We start from the raw sequence: 19,941 nt of genomic DNA, 5'->3' as shown, positions 1-19,941 counted from the left end.
TACTCAGTGTTGAGGGCTGGAATTCATAATCACCATGAAGCAAACAGATTCTGACTGAAATTCTACGTTGTGTCTCAACAGTATACATTAAAAAAACAACAACGTACAGAGAAGCTGGCAATTTCTATAGCTGCCATCTTAGTAATTGTACTCGTTTAAAAAGGATGTAAAACATTTAATGATGTCAGCCAATAAAGGTCAGTATAAGCGGCAAAAAAAACCCAGAAAGAAATTTTAAATACACTGAAATCCTGAGCCCGGACCTCAACACCATCAGGCGACCTGGAATATAGATTGCAAGCCAGGTGACTGATTAACGCTCCTGCTTTTATTATTGAGTGTGTTTTTTAAACTTTGTTAACTATTCTGTAGCTGACTTATAAAGGATTAAGTCATTTAAGTTCTTTACTTCCGAAAACAGTCTATCGAAGACGTGAGAAATGGACAAAATGTCCGGGCATGGCAATATTCCATTCCATTTGTAGATCTGGAAACCAAGTTCTCGCAGAATGGGAAGTCCGACACTCGCACACCCCATGAAAGTTGTACCAGCAAATAGGGCTTACATTATTTAATGGAGTCCAGCTGTGGACTGAAGCTAACGAGTGAGCCGATGGCCCTTCCCCCCCTCCCCCCCACATCATTGGCACTAATTACACTCATTAATATTAAAGGTCTCATTTGCATAGTGACAGAAGATCTGTGATCTACGAAGCCATGTTGGAGCAAGGAAAGGTAGAAATAAAGGCTGTTTACCCACGCAGGTATGCACATATTTACACGCAGAGCAAATATTCACAGCATCCGTTTGTGTGTTTGGAAATTATTACATTTTGTTTGTTATAATGTGAAATAATATGTTTTATTATCAGCTTAATTGTTGTTCCTGAATACACCCAAGCCCAGAATTTTAAAACCTTTTAGCCAGCTCAGAAGGAAACAAAATCTCAAAAGTTGTGTTTTTGAATCAAATATAATTTGTATCAACAAAACAAACGGGTACCGACAATCGATCAATACTCTGGATCTAATCCTAAAGGAGTGGCAGACCCAGAATGTATTGAAGGTAGAAGGTGTCATATAATTGTCCTTTATTCAATTTAAAGAAGCAGTTTTAAGTTGTTTATCATATTGCATGCAAGCATCAAAAACAACACGCACCACGCCTACTTGCTATCCTTGTCTGCGGCTTTTCAGTTCTGTTATGTTGGTGACATGCAGCAGATGCAATTGCACATCCATTATTGATCAAATCTGAATTATGTCCCTTCACTATGCTGTAAAATTGGGTGGAGATGCTATAACATTGAAGTAAAACAGAATGACAGATGTGTCTTTTGTCATATCCATATATGCATGGGTTCCATGCATGGCATGGACGTGCATAAAGAGTGGGCTCCCTGTGGGAGACATGAATGTCTCCAGAGACAGGACAAAGTCAATAAGGAGAGTTAGACAGGGGTCCACAGGGAGCAGGTGACCAGAGGCTACACTTAAACCAGGAGATAGAGAGGGGGAGTCTACTGTACAGTGTGTGGGAGAGAGAGCAAGAGAGAGAGAAAAAGTGAAAGAACAGTAATTCCTGTGTATCCAGTTCACACAGCTGTTGGTTTGCATAAAGCTCAACACATCCACAAGTACAGAAGTGATAAATTGTCCTCTGCCGTTAAGTTGTCAGATATTTAATCAAGCATTTGAAGCTGTCTCTGGTCCCCAAAACTCATGTTACCCATTGGGAACGGAGCTTTTTAAAGCTATCTTTACCGTGTGTGTGTAATGCTGAAAATGTGTATGTGTACATTTTTACAATACATTTGCTTTCAGGAATTAAAAAAAAAAATTAGGATTATGCAAAAATGGAAAAGCGCGTCTAAGAGGTTTATTTTTAATTAGGTGGATATATTAATGCACAGTAACTTTTTACATTCATAAATACTTAATTGTCATTTTGACATTAATGAAGAATTGTTGAAAGTAAATGCATTATTAAAATGTTTATTCATTCTTCTCAAGTAAATAACCCTTTTTGCAGCTACTAAATAAAGAAAACCAGTATTATGTATATTGTATGTATATATGTATATTTTGTGTTCCACAATTTTATTTTTATTTTTTTCATTATTTAATTTTATTATTTTACGTGAGAGGGACAGACAGACAGATTCTTAATCTTTCCATGGGTAACTTTTTATTTTGTCTGCAGACACCTTTTACTTAACAAGTGTATTGTATCGGCAAAATTACAACCAAGTGATGTTACTATTTACAGTGTAAATATCCTGGCATTGTTACAACCTGGAAAGGGGCTTTAACATTATGGGCGATAATTGTATTTTCAATCCAAATGTCCATAATAACCAAGAAATAATGATGCTTTGATCTCCCTCTGATGGCCTGAGTTTCTGAGTATCTCTGGACGCTGATAATGTTCAACACTCGATGTCTAGAGCTCATGTTTGAAGAGCACTGAAAGTGTTTTAGCTTTTTCTCCTTATCGCTATGTTCATGAGCTGCTACTTGATCTCAGCCCTCGCAGACTCTCATGTACATCACCAAGCAGATGTTCAGAACAGAGTGAAGGGGAGAGAGTAGAAGTTAGCGCTTTGTGCCTGCAAAACAGAAAAAAAGTACTACTGTAAAAAGGAGGAAAAGAAAAAGCGAGCGCAGGGAAGGACAAGACTTAGCCTCACTCCTTTCTCCCAGGGTGTCGAGTTGCTGGGCTACCTTTAAATTTGTCCAGGGACAGAGAGGTACAAGGTATAATCCACCTGCCAGTCCCGTTCAGCATCAGCACCACTGTGGCAGGAACATTCTGCCCCCCCCCCCCCCCACTTAAACACAAAATACCATCAGCGCGGAACAGAGGAGCCCATTCTCCTCCACCTCCTCCTCCGCTCTTCTCTGGATTACAAATGCATCAGGAAACCAATGTGGGAGGTGTTGTGGAAAGACACTAACTCAGAGAGGGGGAAACAGACAGGAAGATGCTTGAGAGGCAGAACGCGTATTAGCGAGAGAGGAGCAGAGATGAGCAAGGAAACGCGATAAGCAGCAAACGAAATGAGTGAGAGAAGGAAGGGAGATGGAGGGATGTTTCTTTGTTGCTCCCTCCCCCCCCCACCCCACCCCCACCCTGCTCATTGGCGGCGAGGCCCCACGAGAGAGCCGAGATTGATCGGTTCATTTGGATTGGAAAAGTGGATCTCTTCCCCCACCAAAAAACTTGTTTCCTTCCAAACCAAATGACAAATGAGCCCATCGATTTTGTTGTTTACAATCCAGGGTGCTCGGCGCCCCCTCAGCAACACATGATGGACCTCATAATGGCTGGTTCTCCAAAGGTTTATCATCGCTGCTCGCCGTCAAACTGACCATAGTCTGGGCTGCAGGGCATTCGGTACTGTATTTGCAACCCTGCAGTTTCGTGGAAGACTCGTGCGGTCTTCCCTTTGCCACATAAAATGACCAACAAAGTCTGAGAAAAATGAAAGAAAAAAAGTTGCCCTTGAAGGTCTCGAATGTTATTTTCATCGAATACAAGGAAGGGGGGGGGGTCATGATCAAAATATTATTTTCGTGTCTTTTGCAGCTAAGCAGCTCTTGTTTGAAGCAGGCATATTAAAAAAAAAAAAACAAGCAAAGGCTTCTGGTGCTCTTCTGGTGCCGCCACAGGCAGACTTCCTGTAAGACGTGTCCCAGGAAGCCAGAGGCGGTAGTTTCCCCCTAACCTTTACGATCCATGCTGATCCTGAGGAAATGTCAAGTTAAAATCTCCACAAGCCTCAGCCACACTTACTTGAAGACCCACACGCAGGCATGAATAAAGCGCACAGACAGAGAGAAGGAAGAGGAGAGGCATTCTAACCTGATTTCATTGTGAAATGTAATTATAACACATTATTGTGCGCCGAGTGCATCTAATTATTGTAGTTACTGGTGTATTGCATGATGTCTGCGGCTGTGAAATAATACATAAGCCTCGTAATCATCAGCCTATTCTTCCGTGGCTGCATAACAATGTTCATTAACATCAATGGTCTTTTTTTTTTCTTTTTTTTTTACGAAAGAGATTACTTTATTGGCTGTTTAAAATGAGATTGTTCAGAACTGTGTTGAATTGTATTCCACCTGCATGGACACACATTTTTATTTGCAGACAGGATTCTCAAAAGTGTTTCATGTGGAGTCACATTTTGAGCAATTGAAGTTGTTCACAGGCGCTGTCAGATTTGGAAGCCAGTAATGCAGTTTCTACTAACAAAATTTAAAAGAAAATCTACACAAATTATTTAAAAAGACTTCCATATATTCAGATTGAGAATATAGTGTTGCCATTTGGGCAATAGCAACACTATTTCTTGTCATACGGTGATGATGAATATATTTATTAGATAGAATGTTAGAGTACAAGTACAGTCACACAGTAGCATGTATTACAGTACAAATAACGTCAAACATCCTGTCTAAGAGGAGCATTTCAAAAAAGCCCTTGCGGGCTTGTTTCCGTTGAAAGTCCTTCGTAAAAAAAATACCATAAGGTCTTCCACAACAGGAAGACAAGATTAATACAAGGCCTAAAACGAACTTTAAAAAAAGATGCAGAAAACATGAACATGTGTTTTATCTACCATCAGGGGACATAGTCAATGTATCACATTCTCACTGTACGTCATTTATATTTGCTCTATCGTTTGTCTTTTCTTTCTTCTTGTCCATTGAGGAGTCGCCACGTCAAATCAATGTTCTCCACTCCCCCCCCCTTGTCCTTTGCATTGTCCTCCCCAACACCAGCCACTCTGGTGTCCTCCGTCACTGATATATAAAATTACATACAAAATGTACATATGGTCAAGTGGATGTGAACACCTTACATCATAAATAATGTCCATACTCAAGTAAAATAAAATCACTTCAAAATGTTGTTGTCTACTAAAGTAGAGGCCTTCAGTTCTCAGACACTTCCTGTGTCTCCAAATCAGCCCTGCAAAACTCTGATGTGGGAACAATTCTGGCAGTAAAAAAATATAAAATAAAAGATAGAATCAAGACTAGCGGCAGATTGGTCAGATTTTGATCTGTCACTCAGCACTTTCCTGGCAAGGCAGGAAAGGAGTGTGTGTGTTTGGGATGGGCCGGGAGTGGAGGAATTAGTTGTTGGAGCGAGAACTAGATTGCGGGCCGACGCAGCTGTGGGAGGGAATGACATCAGAGAGGAGGCGGGGGGGGGGGGGGGGGGACGAAAGACAGGTAGAGGAAGGATGGAGGAGGCACCAAAGGAGGGGAGGTGCTGGATGGCTACAGAGCTCAGCAGAGCGCTATCCTCTAAATACATAACTAATGTTCCGTGAGTCCCAGCTCATTTATTGTCTCAATAAAGCCTGTCTGATGGCCTCTGCATCGGTTACCAGTCACAGAACCGTCTTAACTGGGTCAAGACCGCTGGGGTGAGAGTAGAGGGAGGGGGGGGGGTCGCTTCAACCTCTCATTCGCTCTGTGTTTGAAGCATTGGTGGTGGCGCTAGAAGCCACAGCTGGGGCCCTGTTATCGCTCAAACCTAATGCAGAGAGGTCCTGGATATTCAGAGCACCAGGACAGATATATTTGGACCATTTGTCCATTGGAATGCACACATGTGGCTGAGTGAAGGACACCAGGTGCGTACTGGAGTCCCCACTTTATTTGAGTTACCATTGAATGATACTAATGTTAAAAACCGCAGTGGACAAAGGCACCATTTTCAATGCGGCAGAATCACAGAGGTCAATTACACGACAAAGAAATGATGTTCCAGCCACTGTGTCTCAAGAGATTTTCCTCACAATTGTTTGTGCACAGGCTTTATTTCTGACGTTTTCCATGCAAATATCTGTGAAAGAAAACTCATGAAATCTTACTTCAAAAGAGAGGAGTGAGAGGAAAAGCACACGATAATGAACTCTGATAAGTGTTTGTTATTAAAGGAAGAAAAGTGACTTTTAGAAATCGCAAAGGGAACGCACCGAAAGTACACTCAGAGATGGCATTAAATGAAACCAATAAAAAAAATAACAATGGCTCGGGCCCTGAGGAAAAAAAACAAAACTCTCGAACGCGGCGACTTATGGAAAATGAAGGAGAATTAGTTGCCCTTCTGAAAATGCAGAGTTTAAATGCTATCTAGAAATGCAAGTACGTGCATTCAAAGCCCTTTAATGGCCCTAACAATATGCAATATTTCAGACAACAAAAAATGAAGGATTCTTTAAAAGGAAAAACAACAATATGCAAAATAAGTTATATATTTGTGGCCCAAAACTGACGAGGAGCAAACTCAAACTGGAAATGACTCACCACTTTGTCCTGTTTTCCTGCCAACATAAAGATTAGAATTTATTATGTTCCTTTACGAGCTTCCTTTTTGGCGCTGAGGTAACTCAACAAAGGTGAATCGTTTTTTTCCTAATAACTTCAGAAATGTCCTCACTGTATAATTAATTTTCGCTCTCCCTCCGATTAATGATTTGTCACAAATTGCAGCTGCTGAATAGTTGAGCTCTGGTGGCATAGAGAAAACCAAACGATTTGTGTTTTATTTAGTATTTAGTTGTCAGAGTTAATGATAAAAGCAAGGAGTGAGTGAGCAGTTTTCTTATTTGAACGTTAAATAACTATTGAGATCCTGAAAGTTAAAGTCTTTATTAGACTGCTTAGTGCATATATAGGAGGAGGATCACCAAAGGGGAAGATTGTAATCCCCCCCCACCCCTTGCTGATTCAGATTTATCTTTAGTCAGAGCTTCTGGGAGAGCAGAGAAAGGGCTGGGTTTTTTCTTTCTGAATGCTTATTAATATTTCAGCTTCGCCTTGCTTGAGTCATTAAAAGAAGACGACCACATTGTTGGAAATTGTGGCTAAAATGTGCGCAGCAGTTTGCAGGAATTCTCACTCTGGGAGGGAGTTATTTACATTTCTCATTACAGTCAACCAGTTAATAGAACCAGTATTTCAATTTTATGAATACACTTTATCTTTAAATTGTATTCATAAAATATGTATGTGTATATTACAGGGAGCATAAATTCCTTCACTTTATTTTGCATCATAGCATTAAGTTTAGCAATAAGTTAAATAAGGGGGGTGGTTGTGGAATCTTAATCATTTTGTTTCCGTTGCTGTATGATAGATTTAGAATTCCATTTCCTCTATTATTAATGTCTGTTTATGTTACTAACAGTGAATCATGTTGTACCAATGAAGTAATGTAATAGTAATAATAATGAGGTAGTTGGTTAGTTTCACAATAGGATACTGTTTCAGTTGTGCATTTGCATACCTATTAACTACACCAGACATGGGCAAACCACGGCCCGCGGGCCGTATACGGCCCGTTATGCTTTTCAATACGGCCCGCCAAACTTGTCCAATTACCAAAAAATTCAAAATCATAACTTTCATTTTGTCCCTGCAATACCCGTGTTTCACCAGCAGATGGCGCACTGACAACCGTTGGCGTGTAGCGAATTATTCTTTGCATTCGTTTCTTTTTCCCCATTGCTCTCTGACCCCGTCTGTAGAAATGAGCGGACCAAAGAAGAGCAAAGTAGACGGTGAGGGCCGAGTGTTTAATAAAGAGCGCACAACAAGATTTCTTTTCACCGAAATCCGATCTACGGCTGCATGTCTGATATGCCAAGAAGCCGTTGCGGGTTTTAAAGAATATAATATCAGCCGTCACTTTGCCACAAAGCATGCAAACTACGCTAGCAAGCAATCAATGCAAGAACGGGAGTTCTTGCACAGAGTTCTGCCGTCGCTTCTCTGATTTAAAGAAAATTGACGCATCACTTCAGCTGGTGTCCCGTCCCGTCACAAGACCCTGAAACCGACCCGCAGGAGCTGCAGCTGGAACTGATCGATCTTCAGTCCGACTCCGCCTCAAAGGATAAGTCCAAGTCTCTTAACCTGAATTACTTTTATGTCTCACTTAACGAAGCAACGTTTCCAAACGTCCGGAGGACGGCACAGAATATGCTGCTGTTTGGCTCGACCTACGTGTGTGAGCAGACGTTCAGCGTCATGATCAATAAATCCCGTTCTCCTAATGAAGTGCGCATTTATGCACAGCAGTGGAACAACAATGAGTGCAGCAGGAATGATTGAGATTTAGTATTTCGTGTTTTGATATGTTTTGAATGTTTTAAGTGATCATCTTTTTTCAATAAATGTTGATTTATTTAACTTTACACGTTCATGTGAAATTTATTAAAAACAGATGCAATCACCAGGTTTGACAGATCACAGTGTCAGTGCTATTTTAATCTATTTACATTTCTCCTCACACTGTTGTGCCAAAATATGTGTAAATGCTGCATCTTGCATATTCATTGAGACAAACGTACTACCTGCATTAGGGCTATTTCGCACATTTGAAAGACGCAGTTCTTCGTACACACTGTTAGTAAATCTGGTTGTACATTTATCTGTGTGTTTACTGTGCTATGAGGTTTGCACACTACACGCAGCGCTTTAGTATATCTGGGCCAAACACTGATCCAAATGCTCCTGGCCCGGCCCCTCGGTCAAAATTTCAAACCCAATGTGGCCCGCACGTCAACAAGTTTGCCCACCCCTGTACTATTGTCTTTGATGGTGGCGGGGCGGGGGGGGGGGGGGTGCACATCAAAGGGTTACCTTTTGATGTGATATTCCACTTTGATGTGCTGTTGAAGTCATCTGGAGGAAACCTATATATACAAACACACTAACACTCTCAGGTATCTTCCAAAGATCAATGACAATTACGAAGATGCAAGCATCACCGCAGAACTCCGAGGACAAGGCTCTGGCCCTCCATGCACAATCCACTTTACAGCTCGGTGAGCTTTTCACAGGATTCCTTGGGAATCTCACCAAGGAAGAGTGGGAAGGCCTTCAGTCAGGGACCGTTGATCCGAATACTGACGCACAGCTTGCGAATTTGTTCACGGATTTAGTTCAAGTTGTAACTGATGATGTGCGTCAAGCAGTTCTGGAAAAAGCTCCAGAACTGCTTGAAAAGATTCCCAGTTCTCCCCTGAAAGCAAAAACGTCAGGGACGGGCTTTGCTGTTGCACACCAGCAAGTCCAGGGAGCGCTGGAAGACGTGATTCCACCGGTCCTTGCCTTTACAATGGGTGTTCCAGAGGTTGTTGAGGTCATGACACCGTATGAAATATCACGGCTTTTGTCCAACGAGGTGATGAAGAGCTTATGCTCTTCGTCACACAGCAGCCCCGTAAAAACTGCGAACACGCCGGAAGCAAGTGAGCCGCGTGTCTTCAAAAATCCCGGGAACAATTGGTTGAGGATACTGCTGCACTTCAAGGTGCTCCTCCAGAGATTTGCACCCAAGGTCCGCAAATTCCTCTGCAGGAAGAAAGCGAAGGAAGTGTCGGCAGTGAATGTGGGAGATTTTATTCCTCCAGACGACGTGCGGTGTTCCATTAAAAATGCCGCCGATGCCGTCGTCCAAGACATGGAGAGTACCGATTTTAAAAGGGAAAATGTCGTCTGTGAACCCACAGAAAGGAAAAAGGAATTTCTTCCAGAGCCACCAGAGGCCATCATGGAAGAGGAAGATCTCCCCACTGCAAGGGTCTGTGGTCAAGAAGAGAGGAGTGACGTCCAAACAGCAGCGTCGCCTGAAGACTTGGAGAAGCGCTGTCGCTGGATTGTCACAGTGCTCTTCTCAAGGATCTTCCAGGGGACGAACGTTGACATAACGGACATGATGGAAATGACCGAGCTGATGACGAGTCTGTTAGTCGCCAGGATGCAGGAGTCGAGCATCTCTCTGGAGATGGACCTGCAACAGGTCAAAAAGCTCGCCAAAGCTGTCCATAAGGAGCTCTGCAAACTGATGGACGACACATGGACAGTCTGCATGATCCTGATGGGGAAGAAAGTGCCAATTTACACGCTGGTCGTTGACATGCTGGTGACACGTCTGGAGAACACAAAGACACAGAAGAGCAACGCTTTTGTTCGGGTCTTCAGGTCTTTCTGTGGCCTCTTTCGGAGGTCAAAGAAATCCGAAGACCCATCCAAGTCTTTTCGTTGAGACGATCAGGTCCGTTGTACCCCGGCCCCCCCACGCCTTTCAGGTCATAGGTGTTGCAGCACCTATCACCGCTGGCTGTGGGCTAGTGGCGGGGTGCACCCTGAACATGTCGCCACACAGACAACCATTCACGGCCCGGCATCATGTACCCCCCGCCCCCCCACGCCTTTCAGGTCATAGGTGTTGCAGCACCTATCACCGCTGGCTATGGGCGAGAGGCGGGGTGCACCCTGAACATGTCGCCACACAGACAACCATTCACGGCCCGGCATCATGTACCCCCCGCCCCCCCCACGCCTTGCAGGTCATAGGTGTTGCAGCACCTATCACCGCTGGCTGTGGGCTAGTGGCGGGGGTGCACCCTGAACATGTCGCCACACAGACAACCATTCACGGCCCGGCATCGTGTACCCCCGCCCCCCACGCCTTGCAGGTCATAGATGCTGCAGCACCTATCACCGCTGGCTGTGGGCGAGTGGCGGGGTGCACCCTGAACATGTCGCCACACATACTGTATTGACAATTTAGAGCAATAAAATTCACAAACATAAATGAATTATTGAATAAAATTAGAAAATGTCTATCTTTGTCTTGTCTATTATATTGATGGTGTAAATATTTACATGAATCTTCAACAAGAAAAAAAAGGTCTTGTACTGTATCTTTATTCACTATTTGTAGTCCTGGAGTCCACTTCATTAACTATTTGTAGTCCTGGAGTCCACTTCATTCACTATTTGTAGTCCTGGAGTCCACTTCATTAACTATTTGTAGTCCTGGAGTCCACAGTCTCCAGCGACTTTGTCTTTGTTAGAAATGACTAGCGTTGTGTAACATTTAACATGGGAGAGGGCGGGACTTCCCCTTCTACTTTGTCCAATCGATGAGCGCCCCTTTCAGCCACGCGACGTTGCTCCGAAAGTTCGTTTCGTGAATAAATCACAGTGGCAACGCAGACCTTTTTAGCGAATTATAAATGCAGGAGTTTGCTCCCAAAGGAACCGAGTCCTCTTGGTGCAGTGTGAAAGCACCCCTAAAGAGGCTCAGATGCATCCATCCATTCATCCATCCAACAACCATCCTTGGAGACGAGAAGTTCTGGTTGGAACCCAGACCATCAGAAGGTTCTAGCTCAGACATGGGCAAACCACGGCCCGTTATGCTTTTCAATACGGCCCGCCAAACTTGTCCAATTACCAAAAAATTCAAAATCATAACTTTCATTTTGTCCCTGCAATACCCGTGTTTCACCAGCAGATGGCGCACTGACAACCGTTGGCGTGTAGCGAATTATTCTTTGCATTCGTTTCTTTTTCCCCATTGCTCTCTGACCCGTCTGTAGAAATGAGCGGACCAAAGAAGAGCGAAGTAGACGGTGAGGGCCGAGTGTTTAATAAAGAGCGCACAACAAGATTTCTTTTCACCGAAATCCGATCTACGGCTGCATGTCTGATATGCCAAGAAGCCGTTGCGGGTTTTAAAGAATATAATATCAGCCGTCACTTTGCCACAAAGCATGCAAACTACGCCAGAAAGCAATCAATGCAAGAACGGGAGTTCTTGCACAGAGTTCTGCCGTCGCTTCTCTGATTTAAAGAAAATTGACGCATCACTTCAGCTGGTGTCCCGTCCCGTCACAAGACCCTGAAACCGACCCGCAGGAGCTGCAGTTGGAACTGATCGATCTTCAGTCCGACTCCGCCTCAAAGGATAAGTCCAAGTCTCTTAACCTGAATTACTTTTATGTCTCACTTAACGAAGCAACGTTTCCAAACGTCCGGAGGACGGCACAGAATATGCTGCTGTTTGGCTCGACCTACGTGTGTGAGCAGACGTTCAGCGTCATGATCAATAAATCCCGTTCTTCTAATGAAGTGCGCATTTATGCACAGCAGTGGAACAACAATGAGTGCAGCAGGAATGATTGAGATTTAGTATTTCGTGTTTTGGTATGTTTTGAATGTTTTAAGTGATCATCTTTTTTCAATAAATGTTGATTTATTTAACTTTACACGTTCATGTGAAATTTATTAAAAACAGATGCAATCACCAGGTTTGACAGATCACAGTGTCATTGCTATTTTAATCTATTTACATTTCTCCTCACACTGTTGTGCCAAAATATGTGTAAATGCTGCATCTTGCATATTCATTGAGACAAACGTACTACCTGCATTAGGGCTATTTTGCACATTTGAAAGACGCAGTTCTTCGTACACACTGTTAGTAAATCGGGTTGTACGTTTATCTGTGTGTTTACTGTGCTATGAGGTTTGCTGCACATTACACGCAGCGGTTTAGTATATCTGGGCCAAACACTCATCCAAAAGCTCCTGGCCCGGCCCCTCTGTCAAAATTTCAAACCCAATGTGGCCCGCACGTCAAAAAGTTTGCCCACCCCTGAACTACACTATACTTGGTTACTTTCCAACTAGATATTCTCATCATGCACTAGAAGATCTGACACAAACACAATTCTAAATTAGCTTCACGCAGAAAAAACATATTTCAAACAAATCAATAAACAAAAGAAACCCAATCTAAAACATTTATTCATCTAACAAGTATTGAAATAATTGACATTACCCAGTTTATTGCAGCACATTTATGGTATTGTATTGGGTATCTGCAGTATTTCAGTCCATTTATTGTGGCCTATTTGTCCACTTATTGTGGACACATGATGCATCATCAGAGACATTGACGTATTCGCACAGAACCAAATGACCTGAAAATATCCCGACCACATTCAAGGAAACAGAAGTGACTTTATAAACTACCTTAATAGCAGCAATGACTATGCTCTTATCTGCTTTGGGCACTGTATGACTTGAATTATCATGCGTGCTTGTATAGCTGCTATGCTTAATTGGAATTTGTTTAGAGGGCTTTGTAAGGGAGTAAATAGGGAATAAACAGATTTATGGGGAGCTCTGCCAAGTAAAAGGTTATGCATAATTTAAGGCGGATTAGTTTGGATGTAGAGGTCAATAAGGCTAAATAGACAAGAATCATCAACATCCGGAAAGGAGAAGGGGGTGTCTTGAGAGTTCTGGGCTACCACCAGCTGCACAAACGCTTTATTAACAGTGTGCTTGCATGCATTATAGAGCGTGCATTAACTCAGATTAACTCACACACATGCACCTTCTTGTGCATCGGCACACATGAGCAAAAAGAATGCTAAATGAGCTCAGGCAAATTATATTATCGCTGTTTACTTTTATTTGCAGCCATTAAGGCATTAATTCATTATCATAGTCACTTTCCACACTGCTATCGACATAGCCCGTCATTACAGCGGCGTATTGTTCAGCCGCTGTCCATTTGTCACTTTTCCTTAGCCTTTGTGTTGACTCAGCTGCTGATGAAGCAGACGTTGAGGGCTTTTCTGTCTCAGGTTGGGTTGCTTTTGACAGGAAGAATTTCCTTTCTGGCACATCATGACCAGGGATGAGTCTACAAGATGCATAGATAAAAAAAAAAAGACATTCCGGAATATTGAAGAGCCTGCAAAAAATGTGTTGATGAACTGAAATTGACTGTTAGGAGCTATCGGCAATTTTTATTTACAGATCAGCTCACAAGGTGTTTCAGTCATTATCAACCAATTCATGCCTAAACTTTCTATTTATCTATCTATCCATAGAGCTGTAGTTATATTTGTAACTACAGTATCACATAATAATTGAAAGGACTTTCAGACCTACATGCCTGTCATTATGACAGACTCACACACAACTGCATAAGCAATAGTTTCCATGCAGTTCTGCTACTCTTCTGTCAGAATACCTTCTCCACTGAATTGTCACTACAGAAGGAGTGTTGATGTCCTCCATGAACAAACAAACATTTGGTATATTTTTGAGGAATTGGTCAGAAAAAGCATTAAATGCTGTATGGACTGGAAACGCACGTCAAACGTGCACTTCATGGGTCGACTGTTTGTGTTCACTGTTTGTGCTCACACACTCATACACACACATTACCTTCTCTGGCTCACAACACCTTTGAGCTGTCCAGCTTTGAATCCGTGTATTAAGGGCTGCTCTTCGAGAAAATGTCAAGGAACATCTGCAAATGAACGATATCGGCAGGAGCTGGCAACCTGTAACACACAACCTGGCAACGCAGACTCACACGCACACACACACACACACACACACACACACACAGATTAAAAAGCAGCCTGGAGAAATGGCTTGCCACACAACCTGCTAATTTTGCACCATAATGACACCCAGAACAAATAGTACTCTGAAAAAAGAAGATGAAAACGGAAGCAGCAATGATGCATCAATACTTATTATTATTATTATTATTATTATTATGGTACTAGATTTCTAAAATAACATGCTAACATTTAAGAGCCATTCTAAACTAACTAGAAAAATAGAAACACTGCTAAAATCTCAATGTCACTGAATAACATTTAATACATTTCCGTGTCATTTTATTCTCTTCTGTCATGCAGCAACAATGATACAAAACACAACACAGCGATACAAAATAACAATACATACCATGAAAAGAAAATGAGCAGGAAGAAGAAAATTACCAATTCTTATAAAAAAAAAAACACATTAAATGGCCTCACTGTTTTACAGCATACAAATTATACACCAAGTACTAACATCTTCAATAACTATACTCACATTCCTTTTTGTACAATGCAAATATCTTCTCTCCATACTTGCAGTATAGATTTTGGTTTTTGCTCACAGTGAAAAGGTACTGGGTTTGAATCCTATATTTGCAGAGTTTTTATGTTCTCCCCATATCTGTGTGGGTTTTCTCCGGTTTCCTCCCACCCATAGGTGTGTGTGTGAGTGGTCGTACGGGGTATCAGTGTGTAGGGCATCAGTGTAACCATCAGAAGAGGAGGTCAAACAATGAAGCATATAATCTTTTGAACTGACAAAAGCTGCAAGCAAAAATATGACATTTTAATTTAGCAGAAGGCATTTGGGGGGGGGGGGGGGGGGGGGTAAAAAGGAATCATCTGTTTCATCACAATCCATTTCATTTGAAAATTACGAATTTTAATTTCAGTCTTTCTTTTAAAGTTCGCCCAGTTTCCATTACAGACATTCATTTCGCATATCAAACAACGGCGAGAAAGCCGTCGCACGAAATTGAAGCTCATCCATTTATTATTTCATCACTTTAAAATTCTAAAGCCTCTTTCATGTTTCATTTAATATCAAAGTTTTAAAAAATAGCACGTACAACGGTCTATTACAACACACATTTCCATGTGTTGATGAGCAAAGCTGTGGAGTTTACATTGATAAAAGATTATTAGGCGATTCTATGTTCACACAAAACTCAAGACACCCACACAGGCATAGATGCATGTGCACAGACACAGGGCTGAGGTCTGGAAATGTCAGTCAGCATGCTACCTCATTATTTCTGCCTCTTGAAGTTTCATGAGTGCAGAGCAGCTATTTAGGACACAAATTCCATTCGCCAAAAAATTGCTTCTTTTTTTTTTTTTTTTACAGAGGGGCTTGACAGCCTTTAGTGTGCAGATACTCATCAAGCCCGCCAAGCGGGTGGAATAATCGTATGAAAATCAGGCAAGGCACTAGACTGGAAAGGAACAAGCATGGCGAAGGAAAAGGAGGTGAATGAGGGGAAAATAATCCAGAGATGGGAGATGAGGGGAAGGGAAAGAAAGTAGAAACAGAGGGGAAGACATAAATGTGAAGGAAGAGGAAAATAGTCACGAGGAGGGGCGAGTCGAGTGGAAATTAGATGAGCTGCTGTGGAAAGAGGAGAGAAAGCCAGTGGCTAATTACAAAGCAGGAGGTTATATTTATTTGCATTGGCCTTTTTATTTCAATTCCTCTGAGCCCTCTCCCAATTCATATGATTCAGGTTTTGGATAACTTCAACCGACCACGGCAGGTCAGTCAGTATAGTTCATGATCCAGATGCTAGATCCCGGCGTAAAAGGACACATGTGAGCGGATTTCCACGATGAAAGCAAATCTTAGTTTTAATGGTGCTCAGATAGGTTCATTCAGGCTGCATTTTCTTTGACTTTGTTGCCTGACATGTCGGCAAAGAGATTATTCTGTCTGTGTCTCTGTGTGTGTGTGTGTGTGTGTGTGTGTGGGGGGGGGGGGGGGGGGGGGGGGGGCTTGACAAGACTTGCTTGTCCGTGTAGTTTATGACAACTGAGGACATCCTCAGATGGCTAGAATCCGAGTGGATTGTGCCAAAGGAGTAGAGAAGTTTCTTTTGATTAGCATTGATGCGTTTAATTATCTGTGGAACTGGGTTACATTGATTCCCTTGTATCTGCACTGACTACAGCTGTAATAATCTACAAAGGAGCAGGCGACACTCTTCTCAGTGACATTTTTCAAGTTCACGGGATGTTTGACGCTTAAAATGTGAGCATTTGTATAGCATTGTTGTTTTTTTGTTATGATAACCCAGTCAAATTAGGTTGATATTTCAGTTCGCAAGAGATGGAAGATGTGCCATTGATTTGCTGTTTGCCCACGGCTTATGGCCAACAATACATTGAATATCTAGCATTTAAGTAAAGTCATACATGGCTTAGTCTGTCAGTTTATTGAAAGATGGATTATGTATTGTAGCGAGCTCAAGGAGAAGAACCACACTGGAATTGAGCTTGTGTCAACAAGTGCCTTTATTGTGACAAAGGACGACTTGGCTTCACACGGAAGCTGCGCTGGGGACATTCAACGCAACACCCCTCTCACTCATGGTGCCAAAAGCACCACCCAGTCACTCCCATGATGCATTGCGCCTCACGTGATCTCGCATGATCGCTACAGTATAGTCTGTTTATAAAAAGAAATGCTGTCTGGTGAAAATGTAAATTGCATAATTTGATACTATACTACTAACTAAACAAAAAGCTGAAGGATGCTAATTCCTCTTTGGAATAGAGAAAAACTTTAAATATTTCCATAAATAAATACAATCTTGCATCATTCATGTGACCGTACAGGGATATGTAATTTTCCACCTGCAGCTCTAAAGGGATCAAAACAATATGCTGCTTATTTTACCGTGGAGAATGCAAGCTAATAAATCTCCAATCACATTTGATGCGCATCACAGAGAAACTTATAAAGTAAGAGTCAGCAAAAAGTCAAAAATATTTTTTATTTTTAAGAAATGCAAATAGGAAGACAGACAAAACAAGATCCAGCCCTTCGTTATTGACAGCAGTAATACATCTCCATCAGGTAACCCTCAGCAAAACCTGAGTATATTATGTGAACCTGAAATCGCTCATAATTTCACAGTAATGGATTAAATAAGGGAATAATGGAAACACAATTTTGGAAAGATTGCCAGACCTTGGGCCATCAAATCTGACAAGTTTATTCCTTTTATGCTCATTAGCTTTCTCCTGTCTTACTTCAATTCTCCCAGTTTCATTAACATCCTGACATCTACTGTACCGAAAAATGTTCTTGTTTGTTTGGATTATCATAAAAAGTAAATTAGTTGGGACTTCGAATGTCCCTCTGGATTAATTCAATTCAATCCAATTCAATTCAATTGTATTTATATAGCGCAAGATTACAACAGAATGTTTTCTCAAGGCACTTTACAGGATTAGTAGGGAAAGACCTTCAGGCAAAGACAGAACCCAACTTGACCCACAAGAGCAAGCACTTTGGCAACGGAGGCAAGGAAAAACGTCCCTTTAACAACTCTTAGTTTTCAGATATTTGAGCCATGTGGAAATCCATATTTCCCTATAATGAACTTGGCCCATCAAGTAAATCTCTGGCGTGTACGCATGCTTTCTGTTGTTTTCATGTAATTCAACCTCAAGCAACGTGTCGAGGGTTAGGGCAAAATGCACTCAAAAAAAAAGTGAACTTGTGTCAATTTCAAACTCACACTCATACTGTTCTGGTACGGAGTTCACAGTGGTTTCCATATTTAGCCACACAGTGCTTGAGATGAAGTATGTATTTCTTGAAATGACCGATATTTCCTATCATGAACAGATGTTGGCAAAATGCACAGAATTAATAGATGATGTGCTGCACACGCAGAATCATGACAGATACTGAATTTGTCTGTAGAATACAGAAAATATAATATAATGTATTTTGATGGAAATGCACAAAAGCGAATACAAAAGAGATACTGATTATTAAATCTTCCAACTAATTTATCCTTATATTGTGGATCCGTAAATGAAGTACAAGAAACAGTGGAATGCAGTCTGGCCTCCAGCTTTTCTGAGAAATGTTGAAACTCACTTACTGAAGTCGAGAAGTTTGCAACAATAAAAAATTATAATAGTAAAAAAATAAGAACAAAGTCTTGGAAGACATTAGATCAGACATGGGCAAACCCAGGCTCGGGGGCCATATGCGGCCCGTTGGTCTTTTTAATCCGGCCCGCCAAACTTGTCCAAATTATATCATGAAATAAAATTGTATTATAATTAAACGTCATTCATTTGACCTTTTCCCTGTAGTGCTACCTGTAAAAGGCCAAATCCTTTAATGCAATAGCTTTCATGTGTCATTTATATTAGCTCACACAAATACTCCATCCATCTGTTCTTGGTCCGGCCCCTCTGTCAAATGTTAGAACCTATTGTGGCCCGCGAGTCAAAAAGTTTGCCCACCCCTGCATTAGATGTTAAAGAATCTTATGTTGTGCAAGAATTAAAAACTATCCCCACCCTGTTTGAAATGTTCCAGGATTCAAGAGGGCTGCAAACTTGATAAAAAGACTTTGTGATGTTTGAATTTATTTACCTGCCTGATCACATCTCGGTCCATCTGCCCCCCCGTCTTTTCCTGTCCTCCTCTCCTCTTATCTCTCAATAGTGTATTTACTTCGTTGCTCTTCATCTACCTCCGTATCACATCTCTCCACCAATCCAAGCCCCTAATATCTCTCCAGCGTTTCTCCTCAATTTATACGTAATAAAAAAAATAAGATCACATCTTTTACATCATCATCGTCTTACATATCGTGTGTCAACCTACATCCTACTCATTCTATTTTGCTCGCTCCACCTCTGCATCCACCTGTCTCAATATAATTTGTCTTGGTGCATTCATTCTTCATGTTTTTAAATCAAATCTTTTTATTTCTCTCTTTCTGTTTTCTCCGTAGCTGGCATTGTTCGGAAAAAGCAGTGGTGCGAGATGGTGCCGTGCTTGGAGGACGAAGGTTGCGACCTGTTAGTCAATAAATCGGGCTGGACTTGCACACAGCCTGGAGGCCGAGTCAAAACCACCACGGTAAGTTCAGGCTTGCTTTGATCCACTTATGAACAAGTCGCTGTGTGAAGAATGTGTGCAGCAAAGCAACATGGGGAAAAAAGCATCTGCACAATAACATTGTTGGTCGATTTGCTGGTTTTATGTAACTTAAATAGTGTCATAAAATGCAACTATTTATAAGCCATAATCATTGTACTGGATTTAGAAGCACAGTTTTTAGCTTTTGTATTTCTCATGCTCAAATTGCCTGAAAACGACAGTATACTCACTTAAATACAGTACAAATATAAGACTTGTACAAACAGAATAATGTCAATGATCACTAGAGCTATAAAGAATATACATATACAAATGAAAAAAATAATAGAAATTCTGCAAAGTGTACTGTTTTTAGGTTTTCCCTTATAACTGAAGTGCATTTTGATGATAAGAACTTGCCTAATTACATGTAGCAGAGGTTCCCTTTCTAATTATTACAACATTGCCATCCTTTTGGCCACGTGTGCATAGAACCCCAGTTAGGAATTCACTTTAGAACATCCTGAAAATATCTCCTGCCTATGTGTTTGCAGCCCTCCTGCACAAAGTGCACATGCATTGTTTACTTCCTCGACT

At 41.6% G+C, this 19,941-nt stretch overlaps 1 protein-coding gene across 2 annotated transcripts in view; it reads left to right on the top strand.

Moving 5' to 3' along the window:
* tafa5a (TAFA chemokine like family member 5a) overlaps positions 1-19,365 on the top strand; it is a 103,587-nt gene extending 84,222 nt beyond the window's left edge. For both annotated transcript variants that reach the window (XM_068755269.1, XM_068755270.1), the window contains exon 3: positions 19,217-19,365. In XM_068755269.1, the coding sequence (XP_068611370.1) occupies positions 19,217-19,365 (149 nt within the window). The remainder of the gene's footprint in view (positions 1-19,216) is intronic.
* Positions 19,366-19,941: the final 576 nt, after the last annotated feature.

Source organism: Brachionichthys hirsutus, chromosome 22, assembly GCF_040956055.1.
Source record: "Brachionichthys hirsutus isolate HB-005 chromosome 22, CSIRO-AGI_Bhir_v1, whole genome shotgun sequence".
Lineage (NCBI taxonomy): Eukaryota > Metazoa > Chordata > Actinopteri > Lophiiformes > Brachionichthyidae > Brachionichthys > Brachionichthys hirsutus.
This window is presented reverse-complemented; position numbering and strand designations above follow the sequence as displayed.